This window comes from Sceloporus occidentalis, unplaced genomic scaffold (genome assembly GCF_023333645.1).
Source record: "Sceloporus occidentalis isolate IW3139 unplaced genomic scaffold, rSceOcc1.0.p SCAF_8, whole genome shotgun sequence".
NCBI lineage: Eukaryota > Metazoa > Chordata > Lepidosauria > Squamata > Phrynosomatidae > Sceloporus > Sceloporus occidentalis.
Genome location: NW_028316988.1, coordinates 42,019,927 through 42,042,519, shown reverse-complemented (window position 1 = coordinate 42,042,519; position 22,593 = coordinate 42,019,927). Strand labels below are relative to the sequence as shown.

At 43.9% G+C, this 22,593-nt stretch overlaps 2 protein-coding genes, 1 long non-coding RNA gene and 1 other non-coding gene across 4 annotated transcripts; 2 read left to right on the top strand and 2 right to left on the bottom strand.

Moving 5' to 3' along the window:
* Window positions 1-27: 27 nt before the first annotated feature.
* On the top strand, window positions 28-4,118 carry LOC149308755 (uncharacterized). The gene is made up of 2 exons (XR_016282186.1): window positions 28-1,462; window positions 2,563-4,118. It is a non-coding gene; the product is annotated as an uncharacterized LOC149308755 (long non-coding RNA).
* Window positions 4,119-4,489: 371 nt separating this feature from the next.
* LOC149308754 (dolichyl-diphosphooligosaccharide--protein glycosyltransferase subunit MAGT1) lies at window positions 4,490-15,794 on the bottom strand. Its single transcript, XM_089536410.1, has 10 exons — window positions 15,645-15,794; window positions 14,760-14,929; window positions 13,534-13,651; window positions 13,000-13,140; window positions 12,440-12,580; window positions 11,810-11,899; window positions 9,523-9,586; window positions 7,845-7,919; window positions 7,027-7,117; window positions 4,490-6,534 (listed from the first exon to the last, which is right to left on the bottom strand). Exons 1-10 carry the CDS (start codon window positions 15,744-15,746, stop codon window positions 6,519-6,521), a joined length of 1,008 nt encoding a protein of 335 aa, XP_089392536.1. The 5' UTR covers window positions 15,747-15,794; the 3' UTR covers window positions 4,490-6,518.
* Window positions 15,795-17,925: 2,131 nt separating this feature from the next.
* On the bottom strand, window positions 17,926-18,043 carry TRNAL-CAA (transfer RNA leucine (anticodon CAA)). The gene is made up of 2 exons: window positions 18,006-18,043; window positions 17,926-17,971 (listed from the first exon to the last, which is right to left on the bottom strand). It is a non-coding gene; the product is annotated as a tRNA-Leu (tRNA).
* Window positions 18,044-18,355: 312 nt separating this feature from the next.
* On the top strand, window positions 18,356-20,951 carry LOC149308752 (cytochrome c oxidase subunit 7B, mitochondrial-like). The gene is made up of 3 exons (XM_089537161.1): window positions 18,356-18,465; window positions 19,672-19,796; window positions 20,736-20,951. The coding sequence occupies exons 1-3, from the start codon at window positions 18,429-18,431 to the stop codon at window positions 20,811-20,813; spliced, it is 240 nt and encodes a 79-aa protein (XP_089393287.1). The 5' UTR covers window positions 18,356-18,428; the 3' UTR covers window positions 20,814-20,951.
* The last annotated feature ends 1,642 nt before the right edge of the window (window positions 20,952-22,593 follow it).

The following is a 22,593-nucleotide window of genomic DNA, read 5'->3' as shown; positions in this document are numbered from 1 at the left end:
GGCTCTTCTTTTTCTCTGAGGGGAAAGTGTTTTGCTTCTGAGGGCTCCGCTCCGCGGCGGGAAGCGACGAGGAAGGCCCCCTCGGCTGTTCGCTCTTGGTTCGCGATGGGGCTGCAGCCGCACTGGAGAAATAGCCCGGTTTGGTACCGCTTCAAGCATCCTGGCTCAAGGCTGTGGGATTCTGGGAGTTGGAGTCCCAGGAGTCCATAGCCTTGAGGCAGAAAGGAGTCGAAGCGGTGCCAAACCGGGTTATTTCTCCAGTGCGGATGCGGCCCTGGTCGCCATTAGGACTGAAAGGCAAGGAGAAGATGCTGTTGGTTTCATAATACACTTCAAGGGCCGTTACATGTCACTGACTAATGCCACGCTCAGGGCTGCTGCCTTCCCCATTCCTGCCAATGGCAAAGGCCTGAGAGAGAACGGAAGGAACAGCCACAACGACGGAGCCACCGAAATGGTTCAGCGCTTGGGTCCAACGGTGGTGGCGACTGCGGTCAAGGAACCGGAGAAGACTAAGGCCTGGAAGGGCAGCCATGAAGCGTCCGGTGTGTGCCATCGAATGCCCAGGACGGACGGCGGCGGCGGCGTGTGCCATTGCGTCCCCCGTCTCTCTGGCAGCTGGGCAGCGGAGAAAGCGGGAAGGAACCCACTCCTTTGACTCATTGGAAATGGGGGGCTGCTAAGAAAGACAGACGACCGGGTCTGAGGGGCTTCCTAAGGCCACCATCCTGTTTTCCAAAGCTCTTGGGATTTCAGGTCACACTTTGGTTCACGCGCTTCTATCCTTCGACATACGAAGCAGTGGCTCCTGGAGGAAATCGGTCCCAAAAGCCCCCTAGAATCCAAGACGACTAAAGTGGAACGATCCATTCGACAACAGAACAATACACAGATTGGCATGGAAATCGCTCCTCCCAACCCAGAGTCACACACACTGTATCTCTCTATACACACACACCCCACTCTTTTCTATGCCGGCATTCTCTGGAGATGCCAGCCACAGATCCTGGCGAAACGTCAGAGACAAACTCTTCTAGAAGACAGCCACAGATCCTGAAAAAAACACCAAAAAGTATGGATGCCGGCCATGAACTCCTTCAGCTTCACATGGAAACCATCATACTTTGGATGCATGGGCTCATTAGAAAAGACAGTGTAGAGGGGTCTTGTGGCACCCTTGAGACTAAGAGAAAGAAAGCAAGTTGGCAGCCTGAGCTTCCCTAGACTTGAGTCTGCTTCCTCAGACGCATCAGGAAAGGTGACGGTGCGTTTGCAAGGTAGAAAGCAGCAGGAAGAGTGGAAGGCTCCCTCAACGGCTGCTCCCCTGAGTTTGCAAGGGCATCTCCCATTCAATGAATATCGAAGTCAGTATTTCCCATTTCTGTCTATGGCAGCGAGAGCCGGACAATGAAGAAAGCTGACAGGAAGAGAGGAAACTCATCACATCAACCACCACAGACTGGTAAAAAGACACAGAAGTGGGTCTATGGAGCGTCAGAAGCCATCTTTCCTTTTTGTCCAAAGCTTTTTGCAATTCTAGGTTACGTTTTGGCTTATAAACCTGTATATTTTGATATACGGATAAATGAGTCCTAGAGGAAATCGGGCCCAAACTCTCCCCAGGAACCAAGAGTACTAGACTGAGGTTGTGGTACTTTGGACACATAACTAGAGAAGACCAATGATGAAGTAGATGGTGTTACAAGTGGATGGACCCCATCAAGGAAACCACTAGCGCTGCCTTGGGTTTGCAAGACCTGAGCAGGGCTGTTGGTAGCAGCAGACTTGGGAGGTTTCTCGTTTGTAGGGCTGCCATAAGCTGAGGCTGACTTGGCAGGTTTTAATGGCAACCAGGAGCCTCCTGCAACAGGGCTGCTGTTCCATCTGTAGCTGAACCTTGTGGGGTGGATATTGCCATGGACTAAGACTGTGTGACAATGGGTTTTAAAGCATTTGCACTATTATTGGCTCACAGTCTTTCTTTGGCTCACTATCATCATCATCATCTCCTCCTCAGTCCTGAGATGTCAAGTGAGCTCTGACTTACAGTGACTCAGTTCCAGGGTTTCATCAGCCAGATTTCTTCAGAGGAGGTTTTGCCATTGGCTTCCTCTGAGGTTGATCAAAAAGGTGACTTGCCCAAGGTTGCCCAGTAGGTTTCTATGGGAGAGCAGAGGGGATTCGAACCCTGGTCTCCTATGGAATCCTAGGCCAATGGTCCAGTGACTGCATCATACTGACTCAATCAAGGTGACCTACAAAAGTCAAGACAGATTACTCTAAAAGTACACATTGTGCAAAAGCTGAAATACAATTTAAACTATCATGTTAACTGAAAGCAAATTAAAAACAGACAAGTAAGAAATGCATTGTTAAAAAGCACTTTCCCGATGAGCAATTGGTCCTCAAAGTCCTGCTGCAACAGAATTAGTAGTAATAGTAATGTCATTGTGCATTATTTGTAGTGGTATCTATGCTTTTATACATCTGGGATTCCATTTCTGTGTGACACCTATTGCCCCAAAAGCTAACATTCCCCATTTCTGCTCTTCACTCCCTCAGATTCCTCTGCCGCAGCAGCGAGGCTCATGGAAGGAAAGGGTCTTAAAACCAGCCGCCAGAAAACTCCATCTGAAATGGCTGCCCTCTTTCTCTCTCTCTTGCAAGAGGAGTGATTCCTGTTTGCATTCCAGAAACTGTTTGCGTAAGGCAACCCAAGGGCCATTCACCTTCCCTTCGATTGTTCTGCCAAAGCCAAGCTGCCCAAAGCCCACAGGGAAGGCCACCTTTTCCTTGAACATGAGACAAAAGTGTGATTGCTGCCAAAAGATCTCAAGTTCAACCCTATGGTGCTACTCAGAGGTAAGTCTGACTGAGTTCAGTGGGAACACAATGCTAAATAAGAACAGTAGAGACAGACTGGATTGGAAAACTCCTTTCTCTCTTTTATCTCCCTTTCCACTAAAATACAGCCCCCCAAAAAACCTTTGTAAGGCATCTGAGACAATCAAAAACAAACTAAAACCAAGGTATAAAACAATAAAGATGTCATGCAATAAAAAACACACATTCAGAATGGAGGGGAATCATCCAACACCCCTCGGATGTTGTTGGACTGCGGTTCCCTGCAGCATAGCCAAGGGTAGGGAATGCTGGGAGTTGCAGTCCAACACCAACCTGGGCTGCATGTGAAGGCTAAACAGTTTCTACCCTTGCATTAATTAAAATCATCAAAATACACCATTGCATCACAAATCATCTGCCTGCAAAGCACATACTCTTTATTCCCCTTTGCCTTCTCACGCTGGAAAGAGCAGCAGCACAAAGGAGTCCACAAGTGTCCTTGTGACCATGTTCACAAGCCAGGCTTTGCACACTATTAAACACAGTGTTGTAAACCGATTACTACGTCGGTAAGCGGTATAGCAACCTACTTGCTATTACTATTGTATTTGCACATTGGGGCATAGCTCCTTTGCTGCTCAGGCCCTAACACATAGGAAAACAATGTGGAGACTGAGCCCAAGAGTACTAAAAAAAGAGCAATTCACGAAAGGATGGCAGAGGACACCACAAAGCACTTACTAGTGTTGTGGCACATGGTTGCTTCCTTTGAAGATGAGGTTGCTCAAAAGCCATTCTTAACTAACTCCATGTGCTTCCCCCCTTTGAGGGTCCTGTGGCAGAAAACTGGCCCTCAGCCCCCTTGACCATCAACTCCCAGCGGCTGTGGCAGCCAGAAGTAGACCCTCTTGTTTTCAATGCTAAGGACTTTTGCAGAAACATACCAGCTTCTGCTTGGTTGTCTCAGTTGCACTTCATTGTTTAAATCTTTACAGGGCCTTTGATCCCTAGGACGCAATAATAAAGCAAAGCATATCTCCTCAGGCTGTCATCTATATCCATTTTGCTGAAAATCCTATTGAACTCAGTTGGAATTCTAAGTAGATAGGGATAGATAGGACCATGCTGTCAAAGTTGCCAAGTCTGAAGTTGAGCTGTGAACATTACTATAACTAGTAAACTGTTCTCCTCTTTGGCTTGTGCGCAGATGGTTCATCGCTATTGCGGCTTCCCTTTATGTGTTCCACAATGCATTAAAATGGTGGAAAAATGTGGATCTTGGAAGTTTCATGGCTTGTTTTTTGACAGAAAAGGTTTCTTCTAGAAGGCTTCAGCAAGATTTTTTAATTACGCGAAAGTCCAATAAATATGCATTAAGCCTCTACTAAGTCAACAATTTATCGCAAGTAACAACACCAGCACAACTGGAATGGTAATTCAGGGGACAATATTATATAGTAGTTATTGTGTGCCTTCAAGTCTTGTGGCAAAGTGGGCACATATACAGAGGGGGGGAGCAGCCCACCCAAAGCACCCCAAAATGTAACTTCTTGAGCCCTTCCCATATACTCCAGCATAAGAAAATATATCAGTGGGCCATGTGTGAATGACGTTTCCTAGATGCAGTCAAGTACACAGAGCAGAGTTGTATTTGTAAAGTATTTATTGAAACTTGTCAAAATCCACAGTAGTCGTTTCAGTATCCATGCTATACAACCGGATGCTCCCAGTTGTATAAAATGCATTTTTAAAAATCTGTGGAACCAGTTCCAGAAAAATAGACTAGCGGTGTTAAGGCACTTGAAATGTAATTACATAGCGCAAACTTGCATAAGAGAAAACTACTTAGCCAGGGAAAATAGTAGTTACCTCTCATTAATGAGAAACAGTATTTCCCTGGCTCCCTCCGCCAGCCCCAAAGAGAACCAGTTTAGTTTGCTTCCACTGTGTCTCCAGATGTTGCTGGACTGCAAGTCCCATTAGACACAAGCAGAATAGTGAGGGATCGTGGGAGCTGCAACCCTGTATAGAAAGGATTATAGGTGGCCCACCTGTCATCTATACAAGAGTGTCCCATCCAGTCTTTGGCCCACATTGATGGAGACAATACTATGAAGCCAGGCAGCTGGAGTTCCCCCTTAATCCAGCTCCCAAACACATGTGGGCTGGCATCTGAAAACCAAGCAAAGGATCTTCTGGGGCAGAGGAAGAGGAATGCCTCCAATGGCACATCATTCTTGTTCGTGTTAAAAGAAAGTAAAGCAGAAGACAGAAAGTTTACGTTCTCAAATTAAGAACTATACATACTGGGATCTTCTCTCTCATGTCCCACATATTTCCACTGTTATCCAGATGTAGGGAAATGAGTGGCATGTTCCAGTTTTATGCCACAGGAGGAAGAGAGTGCTGGTGGAAATTCTGAAGGTGAGATGTTCAGATTTGAGACAAGTTTCCCCCAGCAGCAAGGGCAATCCACTCCCCTCTCCCGCGGATCCCAAAGGCACAGAAGGCATCTGTGAAACTGGAATGCAACCCCTGGCGCCTAACACTCAGAGCAGCAGGCATGCGACTGGGATTCACTGCCCTCCAACAAGGGGACAACAGAAGCGGTTTGGGTCATGCCAGCCAGTCAGTTGTGGACTCAGACCCTGTCCCACAACCGGACACTGGCACTAGCAAAGCTTGGCAAGCAAACTGGTGCAAAGAGCCATGGCTCAGGGCTTCACGCTCTTCAAAATGAAATCCTAAGCAAGGTGCTTTAAAATGTCAGATACTTTGTGGTAGTTGGGTAGCAGTAGGGTAACATACTATTCTTAGTCAGCTAGGTTACCAAGCTAATGCAGTAAGAAATGGCCATTTTCTTTCCAAGATATTCCAACTCTTAAGGAGGAAAAAAAAGAGGGGCTTAATGAACTATTAAGCTGATTAAAATAAAAATGTGTGGGGTAGGCTTTTTGGAGGAGAGGAGAATTTAACATCAGTTATTTTCTAGAGTGCCCCCACTGAGGTGGCTTTGCTCTGTAGCCAGTTGCACACAAATGTAGGCAAAAACATTAGAACATGCAGAACGTAATCACCTTGCTTTACAATGCGGGCACATCGTACATGAGCTGAAAAAGTGTCATCCATGTTAGGAAAGGAAATGGCTGGAAAACAGTAGTCAGGGTGCTGGAAATGCAGCAGCATTGGACTGTTTAACTGTCAAACCCATGGTTCAAGGGGCTTTTGGGGGGCAACCCATGGCAACGTTTCTGAGGCCCTGCCATTCAGCAAAACATTCCCAAATCCCAGAGGAACTCTAGAAATGTTCTGAGATCCATGGAGCTGCAAAAGGTTGTGGTGAAACCAGGATTTCTCTCTGCAGAACCACAGAGGTGTGAGCCTAAGGAGGCTCTCTGGACTCTGGCATGAGAATTAAAGGGCTGGCTTTAAAAAAAATCAATTAGCAATAGAAAGCTGAGATTCCCAATTAGCCCAGGCTTCGAATCAACTCAGGATGTGAACGTATCTTAATACTCTCTAGGGCATTTAGGGCAAATTGTTTGTTTCATCAAGGCACTGAACATCTTTGGTTTGGTGTGCAACCATTTCATTCATTCCAAATAGAGGTAGCATGATCCACATACTGAATGCCTCTGTTCCACACCATGGGAAGGGCGCAGCTCCAACGTTCCTTAACTTATGAGGAAGCTAAAAACAAAAGAAAAACCAAGATGTTTTTCAGATTATCGCCAAACCACACTAAGTAATGCTTTTTCTATAATCTTAAGGGACACTTAAGTCGGCAAGGAACCTTCCTTCCCCTGTAATGACCACAGGAAAAAGTAAAGCTGCACACTCAGGGATATGTTGCTGCTCTCAGGTGTAAAACAATCCACACATGCTATGTCAGATTTGTTAGAGGGTCTTAAATAGAGGCTGGATGGCTACCTGTCAGGAATGCATGGCAGGGGGTTGGACTGGATGGCCCTTGTGGTCTCTTCCAACGCTACGATTCTATGATTCTATGAATGCTTCACTGTAGGTTGCTCTGCCAGCAAGATTTGGACTAGACTGCTATTGGGGGCCCTTCCAACTCAGGTTATCTTAATTTGTTTTTCTTCATATTTTTCTCATGTCAAAATTAGGAGGTCATAGCTTGCCTACTGCAGCAAAGCCATTTAAACCACACAAACCACATACCTGTATGGATAGCCATGGTATTTCGATCTAAATATGGACAGCAGCCAGCTGAAGAAGACCACAACTAGACCGATCCCAGCCATACATATTACTGTGCAGAAATAAATCACAAAACAAAAATCAACCCGTTAAACCAGTCATCCTTCAAAGTGGAACTTCAGAGAATGCTTATTAGCAATCCAGTCTTGTTCCAGAAGAATAAAGTCTGTAAGAAAACACTCCTGAGCATCCATAAGAGCCGGGGCAGAGGGGCAGCACAAAAGTCTTCCTTCAGGGAAAGACACACTGGAGGGCAAAGCTGTTCTGCACTGATGACATACAGCAGAAGAAATGTTTGTCCATGAACCAAAAAACTCACACACCATCCTCCCTGCTCTACTCCAACATGGCATCCCCTTCTTACAATAGTGTCTTTCTAAATAATGAACTAGTGGGTGGTTTTTTTTGCCAAAATGTGTGCATGTATAAATGCGACCCACCAGTCTCCCTTCACCTGGTGACATTCCCTGCCTCTCTGTTGGAATCCCAGGAACTAGTGACATTGCTCCAGCTCTAGCTGGTGTTTCTCCAGCCCCTTGTCCACCTTCTTACTTCCATCTCCATTGTACACTATGGTCTCTTCCTCCTCCTTTCTTTCGCTATTCCTGGCTCCCCTCTTAACTTCCCCAGCCGTGGTTTTATTAAAAACAATTTTAACAGTAGTTTGGTCAAAATGATGTGAACTGGATGGGTGACACCACTGGCTCTTTGAAATACAACAAAAGATATGACAATGACAGGATAAGCAGCAAAGCGCTGGCGTCCAAATTGGTACTTACTTTTCCTCTTCCCCACTTCCAAGTCCGAAGTCGCTGCTTCATGTAAGAGCACCATCCCCAGAGTTACACCTGCATCTGAGAAGGCAGTTTAAGGCCAAACCACTTGAATTTGACTCATGTTTGGTATTTGGCAAGGTGACCTGACTTTTGTTTGAGCTGCCAGAGGTTTATAGCCAACATACAGAAAAGAGCAGGTTTTCTTTCCAGGATGAAGACTGCTGTTTTCGAAAAGATGGAAAAGCTATAGCTGCATTCACAGTGAGATTTTAAAGGGTAGGGGACAGGATGAATGCTCCTGTTAACTCTACCCAACCAACTGTGCATTTATTTCTCCACTCTTATCCCTGTATCCCTTTGCACCATGCAATATGTACTTAGAACAAGTGTGAACCAAAATTGGATTGGGCAACTCTGTACAAACATTCTGGATTGAATTACAAAAAGAGGAAATGAAGTGTCCATTAAGACTTTGTGGGCCTTTGCATTCTCAGTCTTACTAGGTTTCATTTCAGTTCCCATTAGCCATACACACAGGCGATTGAGTTCATTTCGTTTTTATGCTCAGTTAGAAACAAGGAGTACTGTTTGGAGGAGCCAAGGAGGAGAAGAACTGTTAGGAAAACAGGCAGCTAATGGCATCCAAGTAAAATGCAAAAAACAGAACATAAAAGCATCTTGTGTCACTTTGAAAAGACACTAACTTCTACAGAATGGAAGAGTTCCTCACACAGACACACAAACCAAAAGAACACCATCATATTGAGACAAAAGAAGTCAGCTCAATATAAATGTAATCTAACAGTTTGTGGAAATACAACAAAAACTCTCAAGTTGTTGGCAAATCAAATTAGCTGCTGCAACCTGACTTATCAAGTATTTGTGACTGTCTTGTTATGCCTTTAGGTAGTAGTCTATACGTGTTGAATTTCTTGTTGTATTTTGTGGCATTACTTTAGGCTATGCCCCATGTATGTTTACCTGTTTGTATTAAATTGTGGCATTCCTTTCAGGTCTGCAGTTTTGTAATTGTATATTATTTGCACTAGCTGTAAAGACTGCCTTCATTCTATTTTGCAAATACATTCCACAACATCTCTTATTGTTTTTGTTATTTGTTCATGTATTTGCAATGGTATTTTTTTACCTTGAAAAGGTAAGATTTACTGAGGCCTAAGCTTTTATGCATTAGGGCCTACTTGAGATACATGAAGTGTATTTCTAGTGGATATTATTACACATAACCAGACCAAAAAAGTATGGACAGCAAAGACATATGCTCCTTCCACCAGAAAAGAAAGACAGATGGCCCAGATCTCCTGCTGGGAGAAAGGGAGGAAATCAATACATAATCCAGAAATGCAAGAATTGTATATAACAATTCTGTATCACACTTGAGGGGTATACATGACCCAGTGACCATTTGCAGCAACAGGTGATGGCAGTCATCTTAATGTTTCTATTTAAATATATAAAGATATAGCCAGGCTGGGTCCCCAATGGACTTCCATCTAGACTGCCACATCTTCATAAAGCGGCGGGACCTACCAGCACAGTCTCCATTGGCGTCTTTTCCTAGAAGTCTCTTCCCATGCAGGCAACAGCAGATCAAGAAACATTACATTTGCACAACCTGGTACAACTGGACTCAGTGCTTTAACGCTACCATTAAGAAGGATACTGAATAAGAGAACGATGTGTGTCTCGGCAACAAACTGAGCTTGACTGCTTCCATGGATATAGTTCTGCAAGATAAAAAGTTTGAAAAGTGGCGCTGTTATGGTTCCATTGGGAGCACCAGATCCCTGGACTGCATCTGTACACACTTTTGCATGGAAAACTACCCAGACAGAGGCCATCATTTGGGTCAGCTCAGCCCCAATGTAAGAGAGAAATGCTCACATCAAACAACGCTTAGGAGTTGCAGTTGACAGAAGGAAAGCTGGACAGTGAAGAAAGTGAAGAAAGGAAAAAGGTCAACTCATTTGAAATGTGGTGCTGCAGGAGAGTTCTGTGGATACAGTGGACTGCCAAAAACAACAATAGATGGGTCCAAGAGCAAATCAAGCCTGAACGCTTACTAGAAGTGAAGATGAGTAAACTGAGGCTGTTGTACTTTGGACATATAATGGGAAGACAGGACACACTGGAAAAGACTCTAATGCTTGGTAAGGCAGAAGACAGTAGGAAGAGAGGAAGACCACATTACAGGTGGATTGGCTCCATCAATGAAGCCATGGTTGCTGCCCTCAGTCTGCAAGGCCTGAGCAGGACCACTGCTGACCAGACCTCTTGGTGGTCTCTCATTCATAGGGCTGCCATAAGTCAAAATCAATTTGATGGCATTAACAGCAACAGATGCACCTATGAAACCCATTGTATTGCAACATTACAAAGCATAGCTGGCTGTGAAGAACGCTAGGGACTGCAGTCCAATGACCTTCAGTTCTACTCTAAGGAATGAAATCAGAGGTGAAACAAGGTACCAGTTTTCAAAACTGAAACTGCCAGATTTAGTTGCATGGCTGTGACTACTGGCCTGTGACAGCCTGAAAGCAATAGAGAATTGCTTAAAACCAACACATGCTTTTCACTTCAACCACAACTCGGCCATTTGTAGTATCACTTTTAAGGGGACCAAAGGTATGAGAAATGGCAGCTGTGATTAGGGAGGAAAAGAGAACAAACCAGAGAAGTCACTTCTCACTAGCCTCCTTTTAATGTATAGAGAACAGTAAAGTAAATTTTACATGGAAGGGGAATGTGTACTAGTAACAATCTACATAAGTGTTTCTGCACAGTGTTGGTTTTGAGGTATTTCTGCTTTTGACCAGAATGCCATTTTAAATTCCTAACCGTTAGTGCATCATTGGAACATTTAATCTTTGTTGCTTCAGACATTTGGCGCTCCATTTTATCCAGCAATGTTTTCCAAAATGGTGAACTGGTAGGAAATCGATTAGCAGCCAGGCATGTCGGCAATCTGTTTCTAGCGGCTGTGCTATATAAAAAGAACAGCATCTTCAGTTCTACAGAATCCATTTGCAGACTAGGATCCAAAGAGTCATGCAAATAGTTTCACAGACCCAAAGGCATCTTGAAGGGCTTCACAAACAGTAGCAGTCTTTACTATATGGCAAACTGCTTTTGCCATATGGAGCACTTAATTCTAATTTGATTGTGCTTTAGTGCTTTAGGAAGAGAGCTGGGGGGAGAGAAGTGCTGTTCAAAGAGAAAAGGAAAGAGGTCTCACTGGGCATGCTCCAAACCTTGCACATGCCTACAGAAGCTATGAAGATAGCATCCACAGACATGGCACCCTTTCCTTTTGTTGAGGCAGGTCAAGAAAAGACAGTAATGGCACGCTGAGAGCATGTGTATCACACACAGAACGTTGTGGGTTTCCTGACCCCTGTCTTCAAACCCTACAGAGCCCCTACCATCAGTACAGACAACAGGAGATTTAGCAGAACACTGCTTCCACATTGGTAAAAGAGATCTGAACTAGAGCTCTGGAACAGTTTTACTGTTTGGATAGTATGTTTCAGTAATTAATTTAAGAAAGTCTTGGGAGCGCTTTGCAAAGCTGCCATTCCTTTTAAACCAGCCTCTTGCTGGAGAATTCCCTGGTGGACTGTGGACTTCCTTAGCCAAAAGGAAACATCCAAGGAGGATGTTAACTGTCCAATCAAAAATCCAGCCAAACTGTGGCTTTTTATTAAAGCCATGGGAACCTAATTGACTTTACCCAATTTACACATAGAGTGAATGGTTTTAACTGGTGTTAAATTGTCTGGTTTGAAGTGATGGATTATTTAATATATTTTTAATCTTGTAAAGTTATTGGCCTTCATTGTCCAGAGTTGGTTTTAGTGTATGCTGCCCTATGGTCCTTGGATGTAGGGAACAATATAAGTATTTAAATGCACAAATAAATAACGGTGGCATTTTTGATACCCAGCACTTACCACTTGACCAGTGTGAGGATTCTTGTGAGCATATGGCGGCCCTCGAATGTGGTTCCACATTTGCCCCGAAGTCATGGCGAGAACAAAGCACTAGAAGCAAAGAGATCATGCATCAGCAGCCACCTTTGTGTAGATGTTCTAACAAAAAGACACCCCTTGAAGCAAACACTGCTTATAGTAACTAAAGGACTGCTAGTAATGAGATGTTTACCATTTTCCAAACAGCATCGCCTTTCAGAGATGGTGAGCCCCTGTGTGCCCATTTAACCTTAAAATGAGTTTGCACTAAATGACTACTACTTATGACTGATTCATTATGTAGCTAAGAGCATCCTGTCCTGAGGTAGCTTCAATATGGTATATCTTGAGCAAAGAAGCCTCAGCTTGTACATCCAAAAGAATAACAAGTAGCACCACAACTGCATGGCCCCCTGAAAACAAAGTGCTCCCAGGAGGGAATGCAACAGTTTTATCACCTAACACTATAGCCATTTCAGGGCAGAAATGTGTGCAGGTCAAGTGACCAAAATGGAGAGGGACCTGAATAGGGACAGGAAACGTGTGAGACAGGGCTAAACCTTTACAGGAGGGGTGAAATCAGTTAAGAGCAGTAAAAATGAGTTTGCTTACCAAAGCAGCAAATGCCCAGCCTGTCTTGTTATACAGAAAATCCAGGTTGCTCCTCCTCAAATACACAAGGCCACCAATGACCGCCAGCAGCAGTCCCAGCATCAAGGGTCCAGCATAGTTCGGAGGCCTTATCACCCGGATCTAGGACAAAAGACCATTTGGATATTAAGGTTGTGGCCCAACAACCGCTCATGTTTCCAAAATCTGAAACTAAAACAGTATTGGCAACAAAATCTGAGGGATTCCTCAAAGAAAGGCACCTTGGGGGTGGTCTCTGGCAAAATCCCTGGCAAAGAAGGAAATCATTTTTGAAGACCAGTTAGAAATTGTGAATATTAAATGAAAAACCCAAACACCTGTATTTGGACTATAATGGCAACAGGCGCCATTCAGTCCTCTGCTCTCTTCTTGGCCAAGATGGGGGGAAGTTCACATAAACATATCTTTTTGCCAATCCAAGTTCCTATAATATACGGCAAGATATAAACATTTTAATAAATAACCAAAAAGTGCTTTTGTTGTACCAAGAGATACACAGGTCGAAGTCATGCTTTACTTACATGGACGTCGGTCCGATCGGCCACCCAGCGGGCAATTTGCTCAGCAGCAAAGCCACGCACTTGTAGCTCATACGTGTCCCCTCTTTTCGGTTTGCCTTTCGGCGGGAAGTTAATGAACGTTGGAGCCGAGTTCATGTTAAGCTGCAGTTTTGAGGGAATGTACAAGAACAATGTGTCACCTGAGTTGTTCGTGTTTAAAATCCACATTTCAAAATGGAACTCATCTTGAAATTATTTGGAACTCTTCAAGAGTGTTTCATTTTACAAAACATTTTTGCATTTGTTGTATATTGGTACATAAATATCTGTAGCTCTAAAGGTTCAACTATTAGTCTTACAACTATAAATTACAACTATAAGCTTTATTAATGATTGAGTTTGTTGTCTAAATGCACTTTAACAATCCTCAGTACACTAAACAATACTTAAAATTGCTCTGGGCACGTGCTACGTCCCTTTTTAATTATATAATAACACACATCTCTTTTATTAGGCCTTATTCCCGTAACCGTAACTTCTCCAAATGCACATTACCATCTGAAAGACGTCAGACCCTTCGTCGAAATCAACCATGGCAAAGAAGATCCTGTTGGTGAATGCGCTTGAGTATCGCCAGGAGTTTGCCAGGATCTGGTATTCTTCGTCAGCCTGCCTGCATAAATCACAAGGAGACGCTTTCCTTAAAGTCTAGCCAAATGGATTCAAAAGCACTTGCCTTAACAATTTTAGGCCACAACTCTGTGCAGGCAGCCTCAGTTAGCAAAGCCTCTGGCAGAGAAGCTGCTTTCTACCAAGTCTCTTTAGGCCTGTCCAGGGCCCTGTTTTTCTCCTTTGTCTGGAGGAACAGTTTTTAGCAACATCAGCATTGGGAAAGAGGGCTAGTGAAATGTGTATTTTCAGTGACATGTTTGCAACAAAGCAATAAACTTAAGATGGGAAAGAGCTGGATTTTAACAAGTTCTGCTGTCATCCTAAATGCATTTTGGATGAAGCCTTCAAGTACCCTCTAGGAAACATGTTGAATTCTTCTTCTCTTTTTTTTGTGGTATAGGAAGCCAATGCAGTGGTTCCAGTGTTATTTCTGCCCCGGTGCTATATCCTATCTAAAGATAAATCGACCAACAGGCTCCAAATCAAGGCGGCATCATAAATTTGTGAGACTTGCGCAAATGATTTGAAGAGTCCTTGTTATTTTATTGTTATTGCTTATTTGCTTTGTACTTTCTTTATTGTTGTAACCCGCCCTGATTCCTTGTGATTGGGAGGCTATAAATAAATCCTTATAATATTATTATTATTATTATTATTATTATTATTATCTGGCATTCTTTACAATGTCCAGCTCTACATCATACATTTTACTGCTTGAATGTTAACATGTGTTAATATGTATTATATCTAATTGTTTTCGTAGAACGTATGTTATAAGCAGGCTTATTTTTATCTGTTTTAACTGTATGTACAGCACTGTGTACATTTACAGCGCTATATAGATAAAGCTTAATAATAATAATAATAATAATAATAGGACAAAGGACAAGCCTGGTATACACTTTCATATTATATTAAGAGCAATGTCTACATCCACACAGCTCTTGGCATATCTGTTTTTTGGGTCTGCTAATAGCAACCTCTCGCCCTCAATACAAAAACAATAGCAGTAATAATCCTGAAGGAAGCTAAACCACATGGAGAAGCTTGACAAGCTTTGTGTAAATGTGAATGTCTTTCCAGGAACAGGGAGAGGTTTAGGGGCATACTTGCACACGACGCATTGTCTGTGAGGCTGGAGCGCGGTGAACATAATGACCACGGAGTAGTTCCTGGGCGGGGCCTTGACCAGGCGGCGGAACTTGTCGCCGTTCAGCCGGACGACCGACCTTTTGCTCGTCCACTCCATCAACTGGCTCACTTTCTCCGAAAGCACCATCTGAAAGAGGAAGGAAAGAGGAAGCAGGATTATTTGGATGGCAGGGGCTTCGTTTCGCATCCATGAAGCCTGGGCTTCCGGAGGCCATTGCTGTGAAAGGTTACTTAACAGTGAACAATTATGTATTGCATTTAAAGTACTGAGCAGTGCTTTAAGAGATTTTGGACTCCAGCTCCCAGAATCCCAGAGTACTGGCCAACAGGGCAGAAGGGCTTCTGGGAGATGAAGTCCAAAAGCTCTTAAAGGGGAACCGCTGCCTTAAACCATGGTTTAAACTAGGTTAGCTTAAGGTTAGGTTAGTTCAGTGGCCTCCAAACTGTGCCCTTTAAGGGATTTTGGACTTCATCTCCCAGAATCCCAGGTGAAGCCCAAAATCTCTGAAAGGGCGCAGTTTGGGGACCACTGGGTCAGTCCTATTAAGGTCAGATCCAGATCCTCATTATACATATAAGTAAATAAATACACTTAATATAACTTAATAATACTATGCTGACATTTGAGCCTGCCTAAACTGCCCTGGCTCACTGCCAGGGGATCCTGGGAACTGTAGTTTTATTGCGCTCTCTCTGACAGAGAAGGCTCCAAATGTCTCACAAAACTACACTTCCCAGAATCCTCTAGCGCTGAACCAGGGCACTTTAAAGCGGCCTCAAACTGGATTAAGTCTATTTCGGGACCCTCTTTAGCAGAGTCCCAGCGCCGAGGGCCTCCTCACCTCCTTCTTCTTCTGCCCTTCGACGCCGGCGAAGCCCCAGGGGCCCAGCAAGACCAACAGCCATAGCCCTCCCAGCGCCAAGGCCCTCAGAGGCGCCGCCATGACGCCTTTCCCTCAAAGAGAGACGCTCTGAAACACAAGCCCCGCCCCCTCGCCGGTTCCCCAGCGCCCATTGGCCAGGCCGGGCCACGAGCCGGCTGCTGATTGGCCCAGACGCACTTCCGCCACCACCCCATTGGCGCGCTCCGCTTCCTCCTCGGAACTTTTACTTTGTGGGCCAGAAGCGCATGAAAGAGAAGGGGGCGGGGCGAGCAAGGCGAATAATTGAGAGTGGGAAGGACAAGCTGTTGCGACACGATTGGTCAGAGGGGACCGAAAGGGCGGGGCTTCGGTGGTTGATTGACAAGAGGGCAGGACTAGGCGGGGCTTCGGTGGTTGATTGACAAGAGGGCAGGACTAGGCGGGGCTTCGGTGGTTGATTGACAAGAGGGCAGGACTAGGCGGGGCTTCGGTGGTTGATTGACAAGAGGGCAGGACTAGGCGGGGCTTCGGTGGTTGATTGACAAGAGGGCAGGACTAGGCGGGGCTTCGGTGGTTGATTGACAAGAGGGCAGGACTAGGCGGGGCTTCGGTGGTTGATTGACAAGAGGGCAGGACTAGGCGGGGCTTCGGTGGTTGATTGACAAGAGGGCAGGACTAGGCGGGGCTTCGGTGGTTGATTGACAAGAGGGCAGGACTAGGCGGGGCTTCGGTGGTTGATTGACAAGAGGGCAGGACTAGGCGGGGCTTCGGTGGTTGATTGACAAGAGGGCAGGACTAGGCGGGGCTTCGGTGGTTGATTGACAAGAGGGCAGGACTAGGCGGGGCTTCGGTGGTTGATTGACAAGAGGGCAGGACTAGGCGGGGCTTCGGTGGTTGATTGACAAGAGGGCAGGACTAGGCGGGGCTTCGGTGGTTGATTGACAAGAGGGCAGGACTAGGCGGGGCTTCGGTGGTTGATTGACAAGAGGGCAGGACTAGGCGGGGCTTCGGTGGTTGATTGACAAGAGGGCAGGACTAGGCGGGGCTTCGGTGGTTGATTGACAAGAGGGCAGGACTAGGCGGGGCTTCGGTGGTTGATTGACAAGAGGGCAGGACTAGGCGGGGCTTCGGTGGTTGATTGACAAGAGGGCAGGACTAGGCGGGGCTTCGGTGGTTGATTGACAAGAGGGCAGGACTAGGCGGGGCTTCGGTGGTTGATTGACAAGAGGGCAGGACTAGGCGGGGCTTCGGTGGTTGATTGACAAGAGGGCAGGACTAGGCGGGGCTTCGGTGGTTGATTGACAAGAGGGCAGGACTAGGCGGGGCTTCGGTGGTTGATTGACAAGGGATGTAGGTGTCAAAGGGGATTAAAAAATTTTTTATTTATTATTATAAAAATATTTTATTTTTATAATATTTAAAATATTATTATTATAAAATTATTTCTATATTTTATTATTTAACGTCAATATATATTGTGTTAAATTATATTTTGGAGAATGTAATAAAGCTTAATAATGATGATGATGATAATAATAATAATAATAATAATAATAATAATAGCTGCCAGGACGTAAAACAAAGGACAGTACTTGCCCATAGAGATGCATTGGAGATTGCTTGCCCATAGGAAATAATGGAGATTGCTTGCCCATAGAGAATCATTGGAGATTGCTTGCCCATAGGAAATAATCTCCAATGAATCTCTATGGGCAAGCAATCTCCATTATTTCCTATGGGCAAGTACTGTCCTTCGTTTTCGTACGTCCCATGATAGCTGCCTTCCTTATTTAATTATTCATGGCTTTTTTAATACTTGATAATTTAATTGTATTTTTACTATTCCTGATGGGAGGGAATAGGGTTACAATGTCATTATATTATACCTTGTATTGACCTTGTATTTTTATTGGTTCATTTTAATGTAAGCCACTTCCATCGTTTGGAGGAGCGGGATATAAATAATAATAATAATAATAATAATAACAATAATTTATTTTCTTATAGCTACAACCCTTTCATTTACTAATTGACATTTTGCTGATAAGAATTATGATTTAAGGGATTTCCCCCCTTCAATCTGTTTATATATAGATATCTTTATGTAGATATTGCTCATGTTAATGTTTAATATTAATATGTTTTAAACTGATTTCTTTATTTTTAACCGGTCTCTCTCTCTCTCTGTCTATATATATATATATATATATATCTATATATCTCAAATTAAGAATGCAAAATGAAAAGCCAAAAGGGAATGTGTCAGAAGTGGGATTCGAACCCACGCCTCCATTCGGAGACCAGAACACCCGAACCCCGCCCAGGGAAGGCTTTCTAGGCCTTGAGTCTGGCGCCTTAGACCACTCGGCCATCCTGACACTGCGACTCAGAGGCGCACGAAGCGCCTCTCAAGCTCCATTTCCCCTCAGACTCCCGCCACAGAGGCCCCGTTTCAATTTTTGTGCCACTTCGGTCCCTTCTCAGCCTCGGGCGGAAGCACCGACTCCCTTTTGCCGGACTGGCTCAAAACAAAGCCTCAAACCGGACCCAAAAGCCCAATTGAGGGTCTCCAAATCTCCCCTCAGCTTTGCGGCCTAGTCCAAATCCTTTTCCTAGACTACATCTCCCAGGAGGCACCTCTGTGGCGCATGCGCGCTGGGCCCGCTTCCACCCGCGAGGGCGGCCATTTTGTTTTTCATTCCCTTTCCAAGGGTACAAGAAAGGGAGAAAGGAAGCGGCTCTCGTTCTGAGCGGAGGCCCAGGATGCTTCCGTTGGCGAAGGGCGCCTTTGGCCGCGCAGGTGAGGAATGGCCTGGTTTCAAGGCCTTCAGGGCTTCCCTTCGTCCCTGAAAGGGGCCTTTCCGCCTCCTGAGGGGCTTCCTTAGCCCCTTCCTCCTCCCTGGGAGCCCCCCCAAAATAGTCAGTTTCAGGGCTAGATATAAAAGGAATAGGAGCCCAATCAGGCATCAATTGTCAAGTAATGCCATCATAGAGTCCAATAAGGCATTAATTATGAAGTAATACAATAATAACATTAATAATAATAATAATAATAGTATTAATAATAAGGTAACATAAATGGCAGCTGTCGAAGTGTAAGGAAACAATAATGGGAAAATGGAATAATATTTCATATTAATGTTGTATTTATTAACATATATTGTATTTTGGTGGAAATGTTTTGGCTTTGAATCAGGAATATTGTTATTATTATTATTATTATTATCTCTTTATAGTTCATATTTTATATTTAATAAACTATAATATTTATTTGACAATTATATTTAACATTTTATATTTAATAAACTACAATATATTTGGAAAATATATTTAATATCTTATATTTAATACAATATAAATATAATTGATAAACATATTATTTTATATTTGATACAATATAAAATGTATTTGATAAATATTTAATATGTTTGTATTTTATATTTAATACAGTATAAAATATATTTGATAACTGTTTTATATTTAATAAATTATAAATATGTTGGATAAATATATTTTATATTTTATATATAATAAAATACAAGATTTATTTTATAAATATATTTAATGCTTTAATATTTTATGTTTAATAAAATACAAAATATATTTTATAAATATATTTAATATTTTATGTTTAATAAAATATAAAATATATTTTATAATATATTTTATATTTAGTAAAAGATATTTGAGAAATATATTTAATATTTAATACTATTTGATAAATAACATTCAATTTTAGGTACAAATATAAAAAAGGGAAGGAGTTGGATATCGCATGAATTGTGAAGTAATACAATAATAATGGCAAGGAAATCATAGGAGAATGGAGTAATGCATGCCTTTTATTTTGGAAGAAAGGCCAAAAGTTGTATGATTAGAATATGGAAATTATGGAAAAATGAATGTCTTGTTTTGGTTTTAAACTGAGTAAAGAAAAAAGGAAGCCGAACAATGCGTAGAAGGGGCCAATGGGCCTTTTAACCACAGTCTGCGTCGTGCCTTTCAGCCCGCAGCATCCAGCTTTCTGTGGCGAGACAAGTCCATCACAAGCATGGACCCGACTTCCATGACAAGTACGGCAACCTGATTCTCCTCGGAGGAGTGGCGTTCTGCGTCTCTATTTGGAGCTACGTAAGTATCCCAGCCTTGGGGCAGGTTCCTGTTCTGCCGTTAAAAACAAGACTGCCAGCGTTGCTTAACACCACAAAGCATTGTCCTGTCAGCATGCGCTTGTATCTGACTGGTTTTGCCACTCAAAAGCAGCGCTTAGAAATACAACACATGTTTTGCTCTTATTAAAATGCATGTGGCTCTTTTTAAACCTGGGTCGCATCCGCACTGCAGAAACAATGCAGCTTGACACCCCTTTAGCTGCCATGTCTCAATACTATGGCATTCTGGGACTTGTGGCTCCGCTCTGGTGCCACAATCCAGACCGTTTAAAGTGTTGTTAAGCTGCGTTGCAAAGAAATAGCAGTCTTCAGGTCATCAATGGGTTTCTGGCGTGATGTACTGACGCTTGGTCTGTGCATGACTTTATGCTGCGCACGTAAAGTCTTTCATGTTATTAATTCAAATGGAGCAATTGATTTTGCTGAGCAGCCTGAGTGTTTTTGAGGGAGTGAAACCAAGTAGAAAGGGGTTCATAATTCCATGATTCCTCTCCTCTCAAGTAAATTACCTGATTGTTAATCATTTAAAAAGACACATAAAATGGTATAAATTAGGCTACATTGGCCCTCATCTTGAAAGACTGCCTTGTCTGTCATTATCTAGAGGGGTACTTTTGACCACTCATGTCTTAGTACATTATTTCCTTATTTTAAAAACACTGTCGAAGAAACCTTAATGCCCGTTGGCCTTTTATTTTTTGTACCTTTGCTGAAAACGCACAATGAATGTCATGACAAAACACAACAAACGAGGTTTCTCAACCAGGTTGCGCCTCCAATTTTATCTCTGATGAAATGTATAATGACAACTCTGAGAATACTATAGTTGTAGCTTCTGGGAAACGTACTTTTGTTATACAGGTATTTACTCCTCTGTGTTCTGCCTTGTTAATTGCAGGTCGTGACGCAAACGGGGATCGAGTGGAATTTGTCTCCCGTCGGCCGGATCACGCCAAAACCGTGGAGAGAGGAGTGAAGATGCCTTGGAAGCCTTCTCTACGAAGTTGGGAACAGCCAGAAACTTGTACACTTTCACTGGAACGTCCCTATGGCACGCCTAGGATGACTTAGTTCTCTCTATTACCTGTGATGTAATAAATGTATTTAAAATTAACGAGTCTAATTAAAAATTTCTTCCTTAAGAGTTTTCATGATCATAATAATCAGGTTGGGTCTGTTGTGACAGAGGGATGCAGCCTGGGATCTATTTCCAATTGACCTTCTTAAGCACTGAAAGGCTGCAACAAAATAGGAGGGCAGGCATTTACCCAGGCATTTGGGACTGCATCTCCCAGCATCCCTGACCATTGGCCGTGATGCATGGGGAGAAAAAGACCTAAAGCAACTGGAGAGCAACAGGGTGAAGGCTGGCAAAGGCACACTGAGCCAAGAGGACCCACTTTCCCTATGTTTTGACCTAATTTGTGGGCCTTCCATTGAAAGCAGCCAGTGAAGGTCCTGCTCAGAGCCTGGGACAGCCATCCCCTGGCACTGCAGCTTCCATCATCCTCTTTTAAAGTTAGCGGTTTAAATGGCTTTCAATGGGTTGTGCTTTTATGTTTTAATATTAGTATCTAATATTTTTTACATGTGTAATTTAACGTTTCAGTTTTATCCTTTTTAAATTGTTGTAAACTGCCTCAAATCCCATTGAGGGAGAAAGGTGGGATATAAATCCAATCTGTCAACCTTCATATATATATATATCTTGTTGATGACCCTAATGTGTGCTTTTCTTGGCATGGTTTTATTCTGAGGGGGTTTGCCATTGCATTGTTCTGAGGCTGAGAGATAGCGACTTGCCCAGTGGGTTTCCAAGGCTGAGTATGGATTTGAACCCTGGTGTGTGTGTATGTATATTATTTGTTGTGTGCCTTCAAGTGATTTCTGACTTATGACAACCCTAAGACAACCTTATCCTGGGGTTTCCTTGGCAAGATTTGTTCAAAGGAGTGTTGCTATGGCCTTTCCAATGGGTTTCCTTGGCTGAGCCAGGATTCGAACCCTGGTCTCCAGAGTCTTTAGGCCCAACACTCAAAACAGTATGAAACATGAAAAATTAAATACTTGAAGGGGTGTCACACTGAGGAGGGAACAAGCTTGTTTTCTGCTGCTCCAGAGAATAGGACCCAATGGAGCGATGGATGCAAGGATACAGGAAAAGAGACTCCAGCTCAACATTAGGAGGGGCTTCCTGAGAGTAAGGGCTGTTGGACAGAGGAACACACTCCCTCAATGGAGATTGTAGTGGATCTCCTTCCTTGGAGGTCTTCAAGCAGAGGCTGGATGGCCATCTGTCAATGGGGATGCTTTGACTTGGATTTCCTGCATGGCAGAAGAAGGGGGTTGGACTGGATCAGGGCCATTCTTGGGGTCTCTTCCTACTTCCTACTCTGACTATGTTCCTCTGTATTTCTCTGCCTGTCGCCCTGGAGATGTCGCAGCCCGAGGTCTATACTGTTTAGGGGCATTCTGGGAACGGAGGCAGGCCCCAGATAACGCCCCTTTTTGGCCCTGAAGACTAGAGTCCTGCCAGCCACGCTTCCGGGATGCCGCTGTGCGCGTGCGCGCGCCGGCCTCACGTGACCCGCCCTCGCAGAGGTCCGTCCGTCACGTGACGCTCTCCCCTTTAGCCCCGCCTCTTTTCTACATCTCGTTCTACGTGGTGACGTAGTGGAGTGCGTAGCAACCGTGGTTGGGAAGGGGCGGGGCGGGGCGGAGGGAGGGAGTCCATCGCAAAGACCGCCTCAGAAGGA